Genomic DNA, 22,725 nt, shown 5'->3' with positions numbered 1-22,725 from the left:
GTACATGGCCCCAGTCATTTAATCAGAACTACATGTGCCTTGTTTACTTATGCCTGGGCACACTCTAGCTCCATAGATGACAGGCAGTTGGAAATTTCCAAGTTTAGGGCTGACCTTTCCAGATGCAGCGATCCATCTCGTATTCTAGACAAGTGTGATTTGCAAGCTTGTGAACTTGTTGCACAACCTAATCCAACCTTTAACAATAAAGTATCTCAACTGCCTAGATTCCGTACTACCCAGGCATATCAGAACGCCTTGCCAGAATTCTACGCATCTACCATATAAAGTGTTTACCACTTCCTTGTAGGAAATTGCATTCGGTTATTTCTAGGGTGAAAACACCAATCCCCTCCTTACACAGCAGTTCTATGTCAGTTTGGAGTGACATAAGAAATGGGAAAGGGAAAATGAGAGTAGGTGTGTGTTATAGGTCTAATGAATCTTATGAGTATAATGAGCAATTGTGCAGTAAATCAGAATGCCTTATAATGGAGGATTTTAATTTTCAAGATATTGAGTGGAACTTGTGGATTGGTCACTCGCACACTAGCAAGACTTTTATGGATGTATTGGATGACTGTTTTCTACAGCAACATGTTCAAGAGGCTAACAGAGGGAGTAATACTCTTGATCTGATAATCAGCAGTGATTATTCATGCATTAAGAATTTGCAGATAAAGGAACCACTGGGTGATAGTGAACACAATGTACTGATGTGGGATTTACATGAAGATGTAACTACCACCAAGGGTAAAGGGAAGGGCTTTTGCTTTCATACGGGGTCTCAGACAGTTTTAAATTCTATAAAGTAGGATCAACTGATGATGTTATCAATGTTGAATTCTAAATGGAGAGCTTTCAGGGACTTAATCTTAGAGGCTACTAGGCTTTTCAAAACAACTAAGAAATACTGTTCAAGGTTTAGGCCTAAAACTTGGCTTTCTCTCTTTTGCTCTCGGCATTACTTTTCTTCCAAAAGGCTGTTCACTCTGTACAAATCGCAAATCCGCCCTACCATGGAATATTGTTCCCACATCTGGGGCGGTACCCCCAAAACCTCTCTCAGGCTTCTAGATTCCATTCAGAAGAGGGCAGTTAGGTTAATTAATGACTCATCTCTAACAGAATCTCTCCACTCACTGTCTCGCTCCACTCTAGACATACTGTTTCTGCTGCATGCCTTTTCTACAGATAATTCCATGGGTACTGTTCTTCTGAAGTGGCTTCTATAATTCCTGCTCTCTCTTTCAAAACAGTCCTAACACATGCTGCCACCAGCCATTTAGTGTCCAACTTCAAACTCACAGAACCAACTTTCCATTTTCCTCATTTATTCATTCAACTCCCGTTTTCTGGAACAACCTTCCTTCATGTGTCTTTCTTGAAAATTACAGTCTAAAGAAGTTCAAGTTTAATGTCAACAAATATCTTTGTGGCTCGTGGCAGAGAAGAAAATGTATGGGATGCATATAAATAATTAGGTGACACAGAAGCCTATGGCACATATAAAATAGTCTGTAATCAAGTTACAAAGGAGGTTAAGCAGGCGAAGGCAGATTATGAGAAATCTTTGGCAAAGGATGCAAAGCAAAGCAGCAAAGAGTTCTTTACTTATGTAAACTCTAGAAGGAAAGAGATAAATCAGATTGGACCACTTGACATAGATGGGTTGACTATTGATGATTATGCTCAGGTAGCTGATAAACTGAATGAGTATTTTGCATCTACATTCACACATGGGGAGTTATTCAAGGAGGGGAATGCCAGAAGTTTATCAAACTCTAACAAAGAGCTAAGTTACTTTGTCATAAATGAGAGCAAAGTGGAAGAGAAATTGTTGAAGTTAAACATAAGGAGGCACCTGGGGTAGATGGGATCTATCCAGTTATATCAAAGCAAGTAAGCAAACCCTTAGCCATAATTATAAGGGCTTCCTTGGACTCAGGAGAGGTCCCCATGGACTGAAGGTGTGCAAATGTATCACCAATTCACAAAGGGGGTTCAAATAGGTGACACAAGTAACTATAGACCTGTTAGTTAAACTTGTTTTCTGGGGAAAATAATGGAGTCACTGCTTAAAGAAGCATTGCAGGATCATCTAGACAAGACTGCAGTAATAGTTAAGACACAGCATGGATTTGTTAAAGGAAGATCTTGTCTGACCAATTTGATTGGATGCTATGATGTGGTCGCAATGGAACTGGATGAAAAAAATGATTTTGATATCATATATTTGGATTTCAGGATAGTTTTTGATACTGTTGCACGCGGAAGACTGCTGTACAGATTGGAGCAGTATGGCATTAAGGGTAAGTTGCTACAATGGATAAAGGGATGGTTGAGTGGGAGATGACAGAGAGTGGTAATTAACGGACACTGCTCTTCGTGGACGAATGTTATTAGTGGAGTTCCCCGGGGTCACGTGCTGGACCCCATTGTTGTTTTGCGTATTCATCAATGATATTGATGTAAGTATATCAGGCTTAATGTCCAAGTTTGCAGATAATACAAAGGTTGGCAGGGTTGTTAGCAACAATAAAGACAGTATGCTACTCCAACTGGATCTAGATAAGTTGGGCAAATGGACTGAGAGGTGGTAACTGAAGTTTAACATTGACAAATGTAAAGTACTCTTTATGGGTAGCAGTAATCCCAGAGTACCGTATCAACTTGTTGGTACTACACTCAGAGTAGTGGAGAATGAAAAGGATCTGGGGGTAATCGTGTAGTCAGATATGAAGTTTGCTGAATAGTTCAGACAGGTTGCCAGGGCAGGTCATGGAGTCTTGTCAATGATATATAGTAATTTTACTAGCAGGGACAGGGAGGCAATTATCCAGTTGTACAAGGCAATGGTAAGGCCACACCTTGAGTACTGTGTACAGGTCTGGAGGTCTCATTTTAGAAAGGATGTAGAGTAGAAATTGAAACAATTACAAAGAAGGGCAACAAGATTGGTGAGGGGAACAAAGGGGTGCTCTTACCAAGAAAGGCTTAAGTTCTGCAAATTGCAACGCCTGGAGAGTAGGCACATGTGAGGTGATCTGATTGAGGTGTATAAGGCCTTGAATGGGTTCATCATCATCATCAGCCATTTTCAATCCACTGCAGGATGAAGGCCTCTCCAGCAACTTTCCAGTTCCTTCTGTTTTGAGCACTGGCCATCCATTTACTACTCAAAAACTCATGAATTTCATCTATCCATCTCCGCCTTTGTCTTCCAGGTTTTCTTCTAGCTCCTCTTGGGTACCATTCTGTTATTTTCTTAGTCCATCTGTCATCATGTCTTCTAGCTATGTGTCCTGCCCAAGACCATTTTAGTTCTTTAGTTTTGATAAGAATGTCCTTTACTTGAGTTTGCTGCCTAATCCATGTGTTTCTCTTCTTATCTAACAGTCTGATTCCCAATATAATTCATTCCATTCTTCACTGTGTAGTTCTCAGCTTCTCTTCCATTCTTTTGGTGAGTGCCCAAGTTTCACTTCCATAAGTCATGGTGGGGAGTATACATTGATTCATTATTTTACGTTTCAGACAAACTGGGATATTGCTCTTCAGTATGTGACTATATTTCCTGAATGCTATCCATCCAAAATTTATTCTTTAGCATTAGCATTAGCATTAGTAGAGGCATTTGATGCAAGAAAGCAAGCTTATGCAGCATCAGCCAAAAAAAAAAAAAAAAAAAAAAAAAAAAACCCACTTCCACTTCACCCCTCTGTTCGTTCAAAATACCTGTCCAGCTGAGCCTTAAACTTATTTAGGCTATCAACCTCCACCACAAGGGATGGAAGTCTGTTCCACCAACCAACCACCCGCTGGCTAAAGGCAAATTTCCGCACGTCTATCCTACATCTGTCTTTCCTCAATTTGAATTTATGCCCTCTCAGGTGATTTTTCTGAGCTAGAGGAAGAATCCCATCAGCATTGAGCATGCTTAAACCATTCAAGGCTTTATACACCTCTATCAGATCACCTCGCTGGTGCCTAGTCTCCAGACATTGTAATTTGCAAAACTTAAACCTTTCTTCGTAAGAGCACCCCTTTGTTCCATTCACTAATCTTGTTGCCCTTCTCTGTACTCGTTCCAGCAGCTCTACATCCTTCTTGAAATGAGGCCTCCAGACCTGTATACAGTACTCTAGGTGTGGCCTGACCATCGCCTTATACAATGGAATAATCACCTCCTTATCCCTGCTGGAAAAATTCCTGTATATCATTGACAATACTCCATGAGCTACTCTTGCAGCCCTTCTGCACTGCTCAGAGAACTTCATATCTGCCTGCACAACCACCCCCAAGTCCCTTTCATTCTCTACCACTGTCAGTGTAGTACCACAGAGTTGATACGTTGCTCTGGGGTTGCTGTTTCCCATGTGTAGTACTTTACATTTATCAATGTTAAACTTCATTTGCCACCTCTCAGCCCATCTGCTCAACCTTTCCAGATCCTGTTGCAGCAGCATAGTGTCAGTAGTGTCCTTGACAACCCTGCCAACCTTTGTATCGTCTGCAAACTTGGACATTAAGCCCGATATACCATCATCAATATCATTTATAAATACAGAAAACAATAATGGACCCAACACTGAGCCCTGAGGGACTCCACTAATAACATCAGTCCACGATGAGCAGTGTCCATTGATTACCACTCTCTGCCTTCTCCCCCTCAACCACCCCTTTATCCATAGCAGCAATTTGCCTCCAATGTCACACTGCTCCAATTTGTGTAGCAGTCTTCCATGTGCAACAGTATCAAAAGCCTTTCTAAGATCCAAGCTAGAGGAAGAATCCCATCAGCATTGAGCATGCTTAAACCATTCAAGGCTTTATACACCTCTATCAGATCACCTCGCTGGTGCCTAGTCTCCAGACATTGTAATTTGCAAAACTTAAACCTTTCTTCGTAAGAGCACCCCTTTGTTCCATTCACTAATCTTGTTGCCCTTCTCTGTACTCGTTCCAGCAGCTCTACATCCTTCTTGAAATGAGGCCTCCAGACCTGTATACAGTACTCTAGGTGTGGCCTGACCATCGCCTTATACAATGGAATAATCACCTCCTTATCCCTGCTGGAAAAATTCCTGTATATCATTGACAATACTCCATGAGCTACTCTTGCAGCCCTTCTGCACTGCTCAGAGAACTTCATATCTGCCTGCACAACCACCCCCAAGTCCCTTTCATTCTCTACCACTGTCAGTGTAGTACCACAGAGTTGATACGTTGCTCTGGGGTTGCTGTTTCCCATGTGTAGTACTTTACATTTATCAATGTTAAACTTCATTTGCCACCTCTCAGCCCATCTGCTCAACCTTTCCAGATCCTGTTGCAGCAGCATAGTGTCAGTAGTGTCCTTGACAACCCTGCCAACCTTTGTATCGTCTGCAAACTTGGACATTAAGCCCGATATACCATCATCAATATCATTTATAAATACAGAAAACAATAATGGACCCAACACTGAGCCCTGAGGGACTCCACTAATAACATCAGTCCACGATGAGCAGTGTCCATTGATTACCACTCTCTGCCTTCTCCCCCTCAACCACCCCTTTATCCATAGCAGCAATTTGCCTCCAATGTCACACTGCTCCAATTTGTGTAGCAGTCTTCCATGTGCAACAGTATCAAAAGCCTTTCTAAGATCCAAGTATATAATATCAAAGTTATTCCCTGCATCCAGTTCTTTTGTGACTGCATCATAGTATCCAATCAAGTTGGTCAGGCAAGACTTCCCCTTAACAAAACCATGCTGTGTCTGAGCTATAACTGAAGTCTTGTCTAAATGATCCTGCAGTGCTTCTTTAACCAGTGCCTCCATTAATTTTCCTGGAACAGAAGTTAAGCTCACAGGTCTATAATTACTTGTGTCAGCCTTTGATCCTCCTTTGTGAATTGGGGTCACATTTGCACATTTCCAGTCTATGGGTACCTCCCCTGAGTCCAAGGAAGCTCTCATAATTATGGCTAAGGGTTTGCTTACTTCCTTTGCTGCCTCCTTTAATATAACTGGATAGATCCCATCCACCCCGGGTGCCTTTCTTGTGTTTATCTTCAACAGTTTCTCCTCCACTTTACTCCCAGTTATTTCAAGATTCTGTAGCTTACTGCTAGAGTTGAATACACCTCTGGCATTCCCCTCGCTGAATAACTCCTCATGTGTGAATGTCGATGCAAAATATTCATTTAGTTTGTTAGCTACCTGAGCAGGATCATCAACACTTGACCCATCAATATCAAGTGGACCAATCTGATTCACCCCCTTCCTTCTAGAGTTTACATAAGTAAAGAACTCTTTGCTGTTTTTCTTTGCATCCCTTGCCAAGGATTTCTCGTAATCTGCCTTCGCCTGCCTAACCTCCTTTGTAACTTGGTTGCATATCAACTTGTATCTATCATAGGCTTCTGTGTCATGTGTTAATTTGTATGTATCCCATGCATTTTTCTTCTCTGCCATATGCCTCATTAGTTCATCCGACATCCATTTTGGCCTAAACCTTGAACAATATTTCTTAGTTGGTATGTAAAGCCTAGTAGCTTCCAAGATAAGTTCTTTGAATGCTTCCCATTTTGAATTTGCTGTTGGTAACATCATCAGTTGGTCCCACTGTATAGAATTTAAATACTGTCTCAGTCCATCGTAGTCGCCTTTACGGAAGCAATAACCCTTCCCTTTACCCCTAATGGTAGTTACCTCTTTGAGTAAATCCCACTTCAGCACACTGTGATCACTGCCACCTAGTGGTTCGTTTATCTGCAGATTCTTAATGCATGAAGAATCACTGCTGATAATCAAATCAAGAGTATTACTCCCTCTAGTTGCCTCCCGAACATGCTGATGTAGAAAACAATCATCCAATAAATCCACAAAAGCCCTGCTAGTGTGTGAGTAACCAGCCCCCAAATTCCAGTCAATATCTGGGAAATTAAAATCTGCCATTATAAGACACTCTGATTTACTGGCCCACTCTATTTCCCTGTACAGTTCCTTATTATACTCATCAGAGTCATTAGGCCTATAGCACACTCCTACTCTCAATTTTGATCTCCCAATGTTTATGTCACACCAAACTGACTCCACACTGCACTGTCCAGCGATGTCGACTGGCTTCACTTCCTTGGTTTTTATGTGTTTCTTAACTAATAGCATAACACCTCCCCCCTTCCTATCCTGTCTATCCTTTCTGTAGACGTTGTACTCCCCAAATTGCAGTTCTGCATCCCTTATATCTGTGTGACACCATGTCTCTGATATCCCAACAATATCTGCCTTCGATGTTTTGAGCAATACCTCAAATTCATCAAATTTATTTACTAAACTCCTAGCATTGGTGTACACGCAAGTATACCTGCACCTGTTTCTATTCTTAGCTACCCTAACACAACCCATGTGTTTACTTGTACCGCAATGGCTCCCAGCAGTCTCTGAAATACCATGCATCTTGTTTTTCAGGCTTCTCTTGTCTTCTCTTGACTTCCAGCCATTTATCATTATTACAGCTAATAACTTGTCCCAGATAAGTATATGACTCCACCTTTTCAATTACTGCTCCTTCAATCATTATTTCCCTTTCCGTGGCATACTTGTTCATCATTACTTTTGTTTTAGCCATATTCATCTTTAGTCCAAAATCCTTACTAACTGTGCATAACTGATTAAGATTTTCCTCTAATTCTTTGAGATCGTGGCTTATGACCACAATGTCATCTGCAAATCGTAAATGGTTTAGGTGCTCTCCGTTCACATTGACTCCTTTCTGCGACCAGTCTAATCTTCTGAAAGCTTCCTCAAGGGCAGCAGTAAACAGCTTCGGAGATATTGTGTCTCCTTGTCGAACTCCTTTCTCGATTTTAAATTTGCTACTGTCTTTGTCTAGTCTAATAAAGGATGTAGCACTCTCATATATTTTCTTCAAAATCATAATATATGGAGTATCTATGCCTTGTCTTTCCAGTGCCCGAAACATTGCCTTATGCTGTATGGAGTCAAATGCCTTTTCATAATCCACAAATGCCAGGCATAATGGTGTTTTATATTCATTTGCTTTCTCCATTAGCTGTGATATTACGTGAAGGTGATTCATAGTTGAGAATCCTGTCCTAAAGCCAGCTTGCTCTTTCGGTTGATTCTCATCAAGTATTCTTTCTAATCTGTTAGTAATGACCCTTGTGAACAACTTGTAGATATGGGATAATAAGCTAATTGGTCTATAATTTCCAATTTCTGATTTATCTCCTTTCTTATGCAGCAAAACTATGATTGCATTATTCCACTGCTTAGGCATCACACCTTTTCTAATGCACTTTGTGAAGAGCCTTGCCAGTTTTTGTGTTATGTCTCTTCCTCCCAATTTTAACAACTCTACAGTAACTTCATCTTCCCCCGGAGCTTTCCGATTCTTCATTTTCTTCAATGCATGTTCTACCTCATCAGGAAGAATATCGGGTATGTCGTATGTGTTGCTACTTTGCAATCCATCTTCCCCACTGCTGGTATCATTCCCTCGCTCCTTGTATAATTCTCTATAGTAGTCTTCTGCTATTTGAATTATGCCTTCTCTGCTGTTTATAACTACACCATCGCTATTCTTCAGTTTCAGTATCATTTGTCTTTCTGTATTACTGCTCATGGCTGCTGATTTAAATCCTTTGTTTTCCCTTAATGCTTGTTCTACTTTTCTTGTGTTAAATCTTCTTATGTCCTCTCTGAGTCTCTTTCTAATGGCTTTGCATAACTCAGTATACTCAATTTTCTCCCTGTCAGTGTTCTTCTTTCTCTTCATTTGTCGTCTTTGGTTCATCATGACAAGTGTTTCTTGACTAATTTTTTCTTCTTTGGATTTCTGTTTCCCTATAGGTTTCTTGGGCTTTATCACTTTCAGAAAGTTGTAATATTCCTCGTCGATATCTTGGTCTTGAGCAGTCTGCAGAAGCTCAAACTTGTTCTTCAGTTCCAGTACATACTGCTTTTTCTCCTCCTCTGTTATTTCAAAGACCTTTGTATTATTTACTCGAGTCAGTTTTTTCCTTTCCTTTCCTACATCTATATCAAGTGTACATCTTACCATTCTGTGATCACTTCCAACATTTACCTTATTCAGGATGGTAACATCATTCACAATATATCTTCTGTTAGTGAGGATGAAGTCGATTTCATTAGTTGTTAATCTATTTGGACTCTTCCATGTCCACTTTCTGTTCACCCTTTTCTTGAAAAAAGTGTTCATTACTGACATTCCTTGAGATTCTGCAAATTCCACAAGTCTTTCACCTCTTTTATTTCTTTCACCAATTCCAAAATTTCCTATAGTTCCTCTTTCTGCGCTGTTTTGCCTTTTTCCAACCTTAGCAGTGAAGTCCCCCATAATAATAGTGTAGTGGGTTTTCTGTTCATCTAGAAGACTCTCAATTTCAGTGTACATTTCTTCAACCTCTTCATCATCATGGCTCGATGTTGGTGCATAAATCATTATAATCTTTAGCTTGTACCTCTTAGAAATCTTGAGTATTAGTCTTGACACCCTTGGTGATGTACTTTTGAATTCCAAAATGTTGTTTTTAAAATCTTTATGGACCAGAAAGCCAACTCCACCTTCACTCCTTTCACTGTTTCCATTGGTGTACAGCAGATTTCCACTTGATAAACTTATAAGTGATTCATTTCTTCTTCTTGTTTCAGCCAAACCGATGATATTCCAATTCACATTTTCTAATTCCTTTTCCAGCTCTAATATCCTGTCTTCACCGATGAGTGATCGTACGTTATAACAGGCCAAGTTCAATTTCCGTGCATGGCAGCCTGGTCGTACCCAGAGATTCTTAGCACCCTCTGCTTCCACTCTGATCCTCTCGCTGCCGTAAGAGGGAGAGTGAAAGCTGCTGGGGACTGAGGGCCATTTGAATGGGTTGAGCATGCTCAATTCTGATGGGATTCTTTCTCTTGCTCAGATTAAGAACCTGAGTGGGCTGGGCATAGATTCAAATTGAGGAAAGACAGATGTAGAACACATGTGCAGAAATTTGTTTTTAGCCAGCAGGTAGTTAATTGGTGGAACAGACTTCCATCTCTTGTTGTGGAAGTTGATAGCCTAAATAAATTTAAGGGTTTTTTTTTTTTTTTTTTTTTTGGGGTACATATACATTTGGAAAATCAGGTAAGAAACACTTTCTTCAGAAAACAACATCAAATCATAGTTAATTTTGATATTTAGAAAGCATATGATACTACATGGTGCTATGGTATCCTTAGAGGACTGCACCAACTTGGTCTTATAGGACACCTACCTGTATACATATGAAATTTTCTTAAAAATCGAACATACCAATTTCAACTTAACAATACACTTTCCAGAACCCGTACTAAGTGCCACACTTTTTTGCAGTCCACTTCAGCACAATAATAGAACAAATACCAGCCAACGTTATCACAACTGTTTATGCAGATGACTTTATCATTTCCACATATTCTATTGTCCACAATATATGTGGACAATAGAACGACAATTACAAGTAGCCATAAACAAAGTCATAAAACGGACAGAAAGAAATGGATACAGAATTTCCACACAAAAGACTGTATGTATACATTTTTTGATACTGCATAAGTTTGCTTTCTTGCATCAATGGCTTTACTAATGCTAATGCTAATATTAATATATATTTTCAATAACTGAATACATAACACAAAAATATAAATATATACAAAAAAAGTAAATGGTTGAAAAAATCCTACGATCATTATATTATGCACAGAGAATATCTATTTAATGGAGGTTATACATTCAGGAAGTTGGTCAAAATTTATGTGCCTTTTCTTTTTGGAACAATAGCTATTACCCTTTCATTCTGTACGTGGGACATTCCCCTGGAGAATGTCAAAAATCTGTTAACTGTAAGTTATTATTTTTCTATTGGCAGGAGATTTGTATAACTGTCTGCAGGTTAACAAGAAATTAGGATGGTAGCAGATAAAATTTAGTGTTCTTCAAAAATTTACATATTCACTAGCAGCGATTTGTTCATTAATAGTTTATAAAATGCATTTGGCTCTGCAGTGTCAGAAATTCTTACACTTCTGCCAGTGTTGACATATCACGGCACTTGAATGACAAATTGGAGCAGAATGGTATTAAGGGTAAGTTGCTACAATGGATAAAAGGATGGTTAAGTGGGAGAAGACAGAGGGTGGTAATCAATGGGTGCTGCTCTTCCTGGACTAATGTTATTAGTGGAGTCCCACAGGGTTCGGTGTTGGGTCCATTGTTGTTTTGTATATTTATCAATGATATTGATGAAGGTATATTAGGCTTAGTGCTGAAGTTTGCAGATGATACAGAGTACCAACTGTGTGGTACTACACTTAAGGTGGTAGAAAATGAAAAAGACCTCGGAGTAATTGTGCAGTCAGATATGAAGTTTTCTGAGCAATGCAGACAGGCTGCAAGAGCAGGTCATGGGGTTTTGTCAATGATATATAGGAATTTTGCTAGCAGGGAAAAGGAGGTGATTGTCCCTCTGTATAAGGCAATGGTTAGGCTGTGCCTTGAGTACTGCGTACAGGTCTGGAGGAAGGATTTTAGGAAGGATGTAGATTTGCTTGAGCGTGTACAGAGAAGGACAACAAGACTGGTGAGGGGAATGAAGGGATCCTCTTACCAAGAGAGGCTTAAGTTCTGCAAATTGCAGTGGCTGGAGACTAGGCACCTGCGCAGTGATCTGATTAAGGTGTATAAGGCCTTGAATGGGTTGAGCACGCTGATTTCTGATGGGATCCTTCCACTTATTCAGATTACGAACCTAAGGGGGCATAAATTCAAATTAAGAAAGGACAGATGTAGAATAGATGTGCGGAAATTTGTCTTTAGCCAGCGGGTGGTTAATTGCTGGAACAAACTTCCATCTGTCGTTGTGGAATTTGATAGGTTAAATAAATTTAAGGAGGAACTGGACAGGCATTTGGAGGGAATGGTGTGATTTTCTTTTTTTTTTCTGGCTGATGTTGCATAAACTCATACACTTGCTTTCTTGCATCACATGCCACTACTATTACTACTACTACAGGTTGAGTCTGATCAATGAGCATGTAACAAAAAAAGCAGGTTGCTAGAGTTTTTAAAATTGCTTTGCAACCTTGCTCATGTCCAAACATGAAAATATGATCATCAAATGAATTTTGAAGAAATGAGAATTACAATTACTGACCACAAAAAAAAAAAAAAAAAAAAAAAAATTCAACGAGAATTGTGGACAGCTATTGTTCATAATTTTTGGTGAATGTTCTGGAATTCTAAATGTCTGTGTTATGTTTGATCATTCTTGTTTATCTCTTTTGTACGATGATAGACTGAGCTTTCCAGTGGAGAAAATCTGATTGCTTCACACAAGACTGACTAACTCAGCACCAAAATATGAAAAACACTAAATGTTTCAACATTTAAGATACAACCTACCACCATCATCCCCAAAATCTTCTTCTGTTCTTAGAGATGATAACTTAGATGGATTAGATTTATGATCCCATGCATCTGATTTCCAAATCTCTGAGCCTTTGTTAATATGATCTTTAAAAGATCTACAATAAACAAAAAAAAAAAAAAAAATATGAAGTCACACTCAATTTTATGTTTGCAGTTATTCATTTTACTATGCAATTTACATCTCATTCTATATATATTTCATAATATAATATTTATATATTATCACTGCCGAGGAAGGTTCTTATCTACTAGAATATATCGACAAGCATTACTTGAAAAATGCAAATAATATAATTTTGTTTTGTTTATTTTAAACATTATATTTAGTTTAATAATCACTAGAATGTGCAGTCAAAATCATAACATAAAAATTTTAGTTTTTTACAGTATATAATAACTCACAATATATATTTCATACACAAGTGGTATCTAGTTTACTAAACTCTAACAGGGAGCTAAATGATTTTAGCATTAGTAAGGGCACATGATGTAAGAAAGCAAGCTTATATATCAGCCAAAAAAAAAAAAAAATCTTCTAATTGAACCCATTCACTCACACAAAATGGTTGTCTAGTTTTGCCTTGAATCTATTTAAGCTATCAACTTCTACGACAGATGGAAGTTTGTTCCAGCAATCAACCACACACTGGCTAAAGGAAAACTTCCGCACATCTATCCTACAACTGTCTTTTCTCAATTTGAATTTATTCCCTCTCAGGCAATTATTCTAAGCAAGAAGAAGAATTCCATCAGCATTGAGCATGCTCAAAAGATTCAAGGCTTTATACACCTTAATCAGATCACCTCATAGGTGCCTAATCTCCAATCATTGTAATTCACAAAACTTTAGCCTTTCTTCATAAGAGCAACCCTTTGTTCCATTCACTAATCTTGTTGCTCTTCTCTGTACTCGTTCCAGACCTGTATACATTACTCAAGGTGTGGCCTGACCATTGCCTTATACAAGGGTTATCCCTACTAGAAAAAGTCTTGTATATCATTGACAAGACACTATGACCGTCTTGCAGACCATCTGCAGTGCTCAAAAAACTTCATATCTACCTGCACAATTACCCCCAGGTCCTTTTCACTCTTGACTACTGTTAGCGTAGTACCACACAGTTGATATGTTACTCTGGAGTTACTGCTTCCCATATGCAGTACTTTATATTTGTCAATGTTAAACTTCAGTTGCCACCTCTCAGCCCATCTGCTCAACTTTTCTAGATTCTGTTGCAGCAGCGTACTGTCATTTACAACCCTGTCAACATTCATATCGTCTGCAAACTGATATATCAATATCATTAATAAATACAGAAAACAACAACGGACCCAACACTGAACCCTGAGGGACTCCACTAATAAAATTAGTCCATGAAGAGCAGTGTCCACTGATAACCACTCTGTCTTCTCCCACTCAACCATCCCTCTATCCATAACAGCAATTTGCCTCAAATGACACACTGCTCCAATTTGTGCAGCAGTCTTCCATGTGCAACAGTACCAAAAGCCTTTCTAAGATTCAAATATATGATATCAAAGTTATTCCCTGCATCCAGTTCCTTTGTGACTACATCATAGTATCATATAGTATTTGAGAAAGCACTAGCAAACAGAGCAAAGAGGGGGGATAAGGAATTCTTCACATATATAAATGCCAAGAAGAATAGGACAAACCAGATCGGACTTTTACGTAAGGGAAAGGGGATAGTATTAAATATACCAGCTGCCATTGCAGATAAACTCAGCAGTTATTTTGCATCAGTATTTACAAATGAAAAGCCTTTTGTGACAATGGGAAATTGTGGGAGCGAAGTTGAAAAATATGTAATTAATGATATTGAAATTTCGCAAGATTATTTAATGAAAAAAACTTTCGAGCCTACAGGCCAGTAAGGCTCCTGGAGTTGATGGAATATACCCTATAATCTTAAGGGAAGCAGCAAGTGAGTGCATTGAACCATTGAGGCTAATTATGCGAGCATCACTAGACTCTGGGGAGATTCTTTTGGAGTAGAAAAGTGCCAATGTATCTCCCATACATAAGGGTGGCTTTAAGAGTGAAGTGGGAAATTATTGACCTGACAGTCTGACTTCAGTGGTAGGGAAAATCATGGAGCCAAGTGTGGAATTCAGGATCATTTTGATAGAATTGAAATTCTCAAGGATACTCAGCATGGTCTTGTAAAGGGAAAATCATGTTTAACAAATCTGGTTCACTATTTTGAAATGGTCACTCACGAGCTGGATTTAGGGAATAATTTCGACATTGTTTATTTAGATTTCAGCAAAGCTTTTGACTCAGTCCCACATGAGCGGTTGCTTTATAAGCTGGAACAGGTTGAAATCACTGGGCTAACTATGTGAGCTATCCTTACATAGATAGCAGGATGGCTTCAGGGCAGGAGGCAGAGGGTTGTGATATATGGCTATTCCTCAGATTGGGTTGATGTAAAAAGTGGGGTTCCCCAAGGATCAGTATTAGGACCACTGTTGTTTTTAATTTTCATAAATGACATCGATGAAGGGATAGAGGGCGTGATGTCTAAATTTGCAGATGATGTTAAAATTAGTAGAGTAGTTAATGATCACTGTAAAGCTGAACTTCTTCAGGGAGACCTAGATAGACTTCAGGAATGGTCAGAAAAATGGCAACTATGCTTTAATCCAACAAAGTTTAAGGTATTACACCTGGGAAACAGTAATCCCAAAATAACTTATTCACTTAATGGAGTTCAACTAAACCCAGTACTGGAGGAAAGGACTTGGGTGTTACGATACAATCAGACATGAAATTCTCTGAGCATTGTAAAACAGGTTGCAAGGAAGGCCCATGGTGTCCTATTGATGATCTATCGAACTTTTGCAAGTAGAGATGGGTACATGATAATCCCATTATATAAGGCTTTTGTTAGACGACACTTGGAATACTGTGTTCAAGTATAGAGACCACACCTAAAGAAAGACATCGAGCTTCTTGAAAGGGTGCAAAGACGGGTAACTCACCTGGTGAGATCGGCAAAAGGGCATCCTTATGAAGAAAGACTTCGAATATGTGGGTTGCAGAGTTTGGAAACTAGACACCTTAGAGGAGATTTGATTGAGGTGTTTAAGGCTCTGAGAGGCATCAGTAAAATGAATGAGGACAAAATTTTCAAGATTATAAATGATGCTAGAACTAGGGGACATAAATTCAAGTTACGGGGAGAAATGTTTAGATTGGACTACAGGAAGTTTTATTTTAGCCAGCGAGTTATAAATTACTGGAATAAGTTGCCTACATGGGTGGTAGAGGTTGACAGTTTGGGGAAATTCAAAGGTCGTCTGGATACTACCTTCGGGTGAGGGAAGCGCATAGGATGATAGGTGTAATTTCCTTTTCTTTTATTAATTATTATTATTATATATATTTTTTTTATCATTGTTTTATTCAGGGTTTTTTTTTTGTCTGGTGCAGCATAAGCCAAAGGCCTTCTTGCACCATGCAGCCATTACTAATACTAAATACTATCCAATCAAATTATTCAGTCAAGACTTCCCCTCAACAAAACCATGCTGTGCCCGAGCTATAACTGAAGTCTTGTCTAGATGACCCTGCAATGCTTCTTTTACCAGTGCCTCCTTTAATTTCCCTTGGAACAGAAGTTAAACTAACAGGTCTGTAATTACTTGTGTTGCTCTTTGATCCTCCTTTGTGAATTGGGGTCAAATTTGCATCTCCAGTCCATGGGTACCTCCCAAGGAAGCTCTCGTAATTATGGCTAAGGGTTTGCTTACTTCCTTTCTGCCTCCTTTAATATAGCTGAATAGAACCCATCCACCCCAGGTGCCTTTCTTATGTTTATCTTCATCAATTTCTCCTCCACTTTGTACTCAGTTATTCCAATATCATCTAGCTCACTGTCAGAGATTAATTTACCAATGGCATTCCCCTCCCTGAATAACTCCTCAAAATACTCATTTAGTTTGTTAACTACCTGAGCAGGATCATCAACAGTTGAACCATCGATATCCAGTGGACCATTCTGATTCATTCCCTTCCTTCTAGAATTTACATAAGTAAAGAACAGTTTGCTGTTTTTCTTTGCATCCTTTTGCCAAAGATTTCTCATAATCTGCCTTTGCCTGCCTAACTTCCTTTGTGATTTGGTTACAGACCAGCTTATATCTATCATAGGCTTCTGTGTCGCCCATTAATGTATATGTATTCCATGCATTTGTCTTCTCTGCCACATGTCTCATTAATTTATCTGACATCCATTTAGGCCTAAAACTTGAACAATATTTCTTAGTTGGTATGAAAAGCCCAGTAGCTTCCAAGACTAATTCTTTGAATGCTTCCTATTTTGAATTTGCTGTTGGTAGCATCATCAGTTGGTCCCACCATATAGAATTTAAATACCGCCTCAGACCACTGTAGTCACCTTTACAGAAGCAAAAACCCTTCCCTTTACCCCTGATTGATGGTAGTTACCTCTTTGAGTAAATCCGCCTTTAGCACACTGTGATCACTGCCCCCTAGTGATTCCTTTATGTGCAGATTCTTAATGCATGAAGTTCCCTCCCAAACATGCTGCTATAGAAAACAATAATCCAATAAATCCAAAAACGCCTTGCTAGTGTGTGAGTGAACAACCCACAAATTCCAGTCATTATCTGGGAAATTGAAATCCTCCATTATAAGACTCTCTGATTTACTAGCCCACTCTATTTCCCTGTACAGTCAATTTACCCGGAACAGAAGTTAAACTAACTGGTCTGTAATTACTCGTGTCACCCTTCGATCCCCCTTTGTGAATTGGGGATACATTGCTGTTTGTATGTATATACTTGGCATTAAAGATTTATTTATCTGCTGGAATGGGTGCAGAGTAAGGCAACAGGAATGGTGAAGGGAATGAAATGGTGGTATTACCAAGAAAGTCTTCAGTTTTGCAGCTACAGCATCTGGAGACTAGGCACCTGCAAGATGATCTGATTGAGTTACTTAAAGCTTTGAATGGATTGAGCAAACTCAATGCTGACTGCATTCTTCCTCTTGCTCAGACTACACACATCAGGGGGGAAGGACTGTTGCAGGACAGACGTGTGGAAGTTTGCCTTGAGCTAGTGCATGGTTGAAGGTTAGAACTTCTATCTGTTGTTGTGAAGGTGGGTAGTTTGAATAAATTCAAAGAAAGACTAGACAAATTATTGGAAGGGATGGACAGGTGATGTGGGAGGGGTTTTTTTTTTTTTTGTCTGATGGTTTATAAGCTTGCTTTCTTGCATCATTTTCCACTACTACTCAAGCTAATACTAACAGACATACAAATATTTGATACAAATTTGTATCAAACTCCCCCCCCCTCCCTAGAGTCCTCCATTATTAAAGCACATACCAAAGGATACTCACCTTGTGTACTGGTGGTCAGATACTGACGAATTTAAATAGTTTCCTATGACAGAACCTCTTTTATTACACTTCAAAGAAAATTCTGGTATCTGAAAATTTTAAAAGTGCACTATTAAACAAATTAGGTTACCAGAGGTTATTTTATTTTTAAAACTCCATTTTATTTCTCAGTAAAAAATATGAATTTGGAGGGGGGGTAATTTCCTAGAAATTATCTATTATCATCAATATCCACAAATAGGGTATTTGCGGTGAACTGCTATTCTTGCTAGTAGTTGTAGAAAATAACTAGAAACTACTATTTTAAAAAAGTTACACCAGTAATTAGTAATGCATAATTATCCATCTTTCTCACAAAAATTTGTTTAACTAGAACAGAGAAAAAAAAAAAAGGTTTTTTTTTTTCACATCACTGTCTACAGTAAACATTTACCTTCCAGAGCTTTTCTTAAGGAATTTTACAAATATTGATCAGGTTAACTGATCAAGTTAGTCGTCATGATCAAGTCAGTTGTAACAAGTTGCAGTTTCTGTACTTTCTTCCCAGCAGTACTTTCATTTACCAGCAGCAGCAGAAACCTGAGATCAAAAGATAATTCTTCGTTCCCATTTGTTTTTTGTTTTTTTTTTTGTTAGTTGTTGACACATCAGCTTCTGTGGCCATAATGCACCTCCCAAAGTTTTTGCATTTTACTGTGATCCAAGCCTGAGGCAGGATTCGAAACCGCGACCTTTGGGTTGGCAGGCAGGCACTTTACCCACCTGGCTAGCCCAGTCGGCTCTGAGTTCCCATACAAGTACACCCAGGGACAGTAACCTTACACTCTACCATCATGCAGCAATGCAACACCAACCTGTAACTGTATTACAGACAATAATAGGAACTTAGCCTTTACTGCTTATTGCAAAAGCTTTAGTAACAGTTAACATTTATTACAGTGCCACATGTATTGTGATAAATGTTAATCTGAGAGAAAGTGAGAAATATTTGTCTGTTTTTTTTTTTTTTTTTTTTTTTAGGAGCATTAGCAACTAAGGCCATATTGCTCCAGGATATGCGGTGGTCATTCCCTGACCTTTCCGCATTCTCCGTATTTGGTGGTGACGGGCTCGAACCCCAGTCTAATCAAGAAGTGTGTGCTACGCACTGCTGCTCCTTCCCACCTGGCTACGGAAGCACCTATTTGTCTGGAAATCAAAAAATATGTGTGAGCAAAGCCTAACTGGTACTAGAATTCGATAAGCCTTTCTCAATGGTTGAGAGTTCTAATATGTTCACTGCAAGTGTAGTGAAAAAAATCTTTGTTCCCATTTCTGACAATAATCCACTGCAATAAGCTAGTTCTCCCTCATCCTGCTGCTGCTACACATAAGATGTCATCACAAGAAGAGACCAATCTATATGTAACTCCCATTTGACAAATGACACTGCTATTTCAACTCATTTATTGACTTCTTTAGAGAATTCTCAAGTGCAACCTAAGTTCAGGTTGCACTTGAATTGATAACCAATGAATATGGGCACTTAAGTAAAATGCATGATGCTCTGTCTCAAATTAATACAATAACATTTATCAGTAAAAGGACTTATTTGATGCAGGACCGGTTTAAAGGGCTCAGCCTCACTCCAAACAGAATAATGATTCCCTCATATATACCTGTATAAAATAAAATTTCATAGTGTTTGTTTTAAAAAGATAACTTTATGTGTGTGCATGCATGTGTGTGTAGCCAAACTTGTTTGTAACATCACTGAGGGGAATGTGACAAGATTACTGACAAGATTATTTTTAATTTGAATCAGAAGTTACTAGCATGTTATTCTTCAGTAACAACAGGATACCTTGTAATGATGCCCTATTCTTGCTGAAGAAAAACATGACAGGGAAGCAGTTACCTAATCAACTGAAGAAAACTGTAATAAATGTTCATGTCATACTAGTATAATTCTATCCTGAAAAGTAAGTTCATGAAACCACTGAATTAATGACCAGATTTACTGGTGTCTCAAGAGTTTCAGTACAAAGAGTATGGAAACAATTTAAGAGTAAATACAAACTGTTAATAATACTGAGGTAGCTGCCAAAACAAGGCTAACAAGGATACTTTATGATCTCACAAAATCACAATACAAAGAACAGTCCATGCCTATTTTTTTTTCATAATGAATGTCCTACCACAAATTGCATGCTTATAGCAAGTCACTATGTTATCAGAAGCAAAAGTGCATTGTTTAATGTGTGATCTCAGATTTATATAGTATAAAGAAGCAACTTTAGCACTCACCACAAAAAGAACAAGCTAGATAACATGCATGGGTTATGCATATAAACTCATAAGCCAAAACATTATGACCACCCATCTCCACAAGTGGATGCATCCCACAGAACCTAGGAGTGATGTCACTGACCGACGTAGCATATATAGTGATGGCATGGATAGTGCCTCTCAGTTCATCAGTACAAAGCTAATACAATGTCGAAAGAGAAGGGCATGATGGAGTTTGAACGGGGAATGATTTGTGGCACTAGGAAAGCAGGGGCAGGATATCAGCACAATGCCAGCACCTGCAGGCATTGTGAACTGTTGAAAGACAACTGTAGTGAAGGTATGGCAGGAATGGTCAGAAGAGAAACGTGCAACCATCCAATGTGGTGGGAAGGGAAGCCACCACTGGCTAACAGTAAAGGTGAATGGCAGTTTTTCACATGCTGTTCAGAACAACAGACGGCTCACAATCATTCAATTAATGGTAAGACTACAACCAGAAAGCACAGAGAAATATTTCTGAGCACACCATCCTCTTATGAAGATAGGCCTACAGAGCAGACAACAACCTATTCATGTGCCCATGTTGACTGGCCATCATCAACACTTTGGCCTGCAATGAGCAGGGAAGCACCATTCCTGGACACTGGGCAACTGGAAAAGTCACCTGGTCTGATAAACAACATGGGCACATGGACAGTTAGTAGTAGTAGTAGTGGCATGTGATGCAAGAAAGCTAGTGTATGAGCTTATGCAGCATCAGCCAAAAAAAAAAAAAAAAAAAAAAATCACACCATTCCCTCCAAATGCCTGTCCAGTTCCTTCTTAAATTTATTTAACCTATCAACTTCCACAATGACAGATGGAAGTTTGTTCCAGCAATTAACCACCTGCTGGCTAAAGGCAAATTTCCGCACATCTATTCTACATCTGTCTGTTCTTAATTTGAATTTATGCCCCCTTAGGTTCGTAATCTGAACAAGTGGAAGGATCCCATCAGAATTCAGCGTGTTCAACCCATTCAAGGCCTTATACACCTTAATCAGATCACTGCGCAGGTGCCTAGTCTCCAGCCACTGCAATTTGCAGAACTTAAGCCTCTCTTGGTAAGAGGATCCCTTCATTCCCCTCACCAGTCTTATTGCCCTTCTCTGTACACGCTCAAGCAAATCTATGTCCTTCCTAAAATGAGGCCTCCAGACCTGTATGCAGTACTCAAGGCACGGCCTGACCATTGCCTTATACAGAGGGACAATCACCTCCTTTTCCCTGCTAGCAAAATTCCTATATATCATTGACAAAACCCAATGACCTGCCGTTGCAGCCTGTCTGCATTGCTCAGAAAACTTCATATCTGACTGCACAATTACTCCCAGGTCTTTTTCATTTTCTACCACCTTAAGTGTAGTACCACACAGTTGGTACTTTTCTCTAGGGTTACTTTTACCCATATGCAGTACTTTGCATTTGTCAAGGTTAAACTTCAGTTGCCACTTCTTAGCCCATCTGCCCAAATTATCTAGATCCTGTTGCAGTAGCACACTGCCATTACTGTCATTAACAACCCTGCCAACCTTTGTATCATCTGCAAACTTCGACACTAAGCCTGATATACCTTCATCACCATCGTTGATAAATATACAAAACAACAGTGGACCCAAAACCGAATCCTGTGGGACTCCACTAATAACATTAGTCCACGAAGAGCAGGAACCATTAATTACCACCCTCTGTCTTCTCCCACTCAACCATCCTTTTATCCATTGTAGCAACTTACCCTTAATACCATTCTGCTCCAATTTGTACAATAGTCTTCCATGTGCAACAGTGTCAAAAGCTTTCCTAAAATCCAAATATATGATATCAATTTTATTTTTTGCATCCACTTCCTTTGTCACCACATCATAATACCCTATCAAATTTGTCAGACAAGACTTTCCCTTAACAAACCCATGCTGTGACTGAATTATTGCTGCAGTCTTGTCTAGATGATCCTGCAATGCATCTTTAACCAGTGACTCCATTATTTTACCCGGAACAGAAGTTAAACTAACTGATCTGTAATTACTCGTGTCACCCTTCAATCCGCCTTTGTGAATTGGGGATACATTTGCATATCTCCAGTCCGTGGGGACCTCCCCTGAGTCCAAGGATGCTCTCATAATTATGGCTAAGGGTTTGCTTAGTTCCTTTGCCACCTCCTTTAATATAACTGGATAGATCCCATCCACCCCAGGTGCCTTTCTTATGTTTAACTTCAACAATTTCTCCTGCACTTTGCTCTCAGTTATTACAAAATCATTAAGTATCCTGCTACAATTTGATAACCTTCTGCCATTTTCAAACCTTAATAATTCCTCATGTGTCAATGTAGATGCAAAATACTCATTCAGTTTGTTTGCTATCTGAGCAGGATCATCAACAGCCGAACTTTCGATATCCAGTGGACCAATCAGATTCATCCCCTTCCTTTTAGAGTTTATATAAGTAAAGAAATCCTTGCTGTTTCTCTTAGCATCTTTTGCCAAAGATTTCTTGTAATCTGCCTTCACCTGCCTAACCTCCCTTGTTGTCAACAGA

General features: G+C 39.1%; 1 protein-coding gene across 1 annotated transcript in view; it reads right to left on the bottom strand.

Annotated features, from left to right (window-relative positions):
- Positions 1-22,725, bottom strand: part of LOC150091659 (ras and EF-hand domain-containing protein-like) — a 215,918-nt gene that overhangs the window by 83,050 nt on the left and 110,143 nt on the right. Inside the window, exons 9-10 of the mRNA XM_090369154.1 lie at positions 17,878-17,966; positions 12,456-12,577 (exon numbers count right to left, since the gene is read on the bottom strand). Coding sequence (XP_090225280.1) covers positions 12,456-12,577; positions 17,878-17,966 — 211 coding nt within the window. The remainder of the gene's footprint in view (positions 1-12,455; positions 12,578-17,877; positions 17,967-22,725) is intronic.

Source organism: Mastigoproctus giganteus, chromosome 1, assembly GCF_048544385.1.
Source record: "Mastigoproctus giganteus isolate SK-2022 chromosome 1, ASM4854438v1, whole genome shotgun sequence".
In the NCBI taxonomy this organism is placed as follows: Eukaryota; Metazoa; Arthropoda; class Arachnida; order Uropygi; family Thelyphonidae; genus Mastigoproctus; species Mastigoproctus giganteus.
This window is presented reverse-complemented; position numbering and strand designations above follow the sequence as displayed.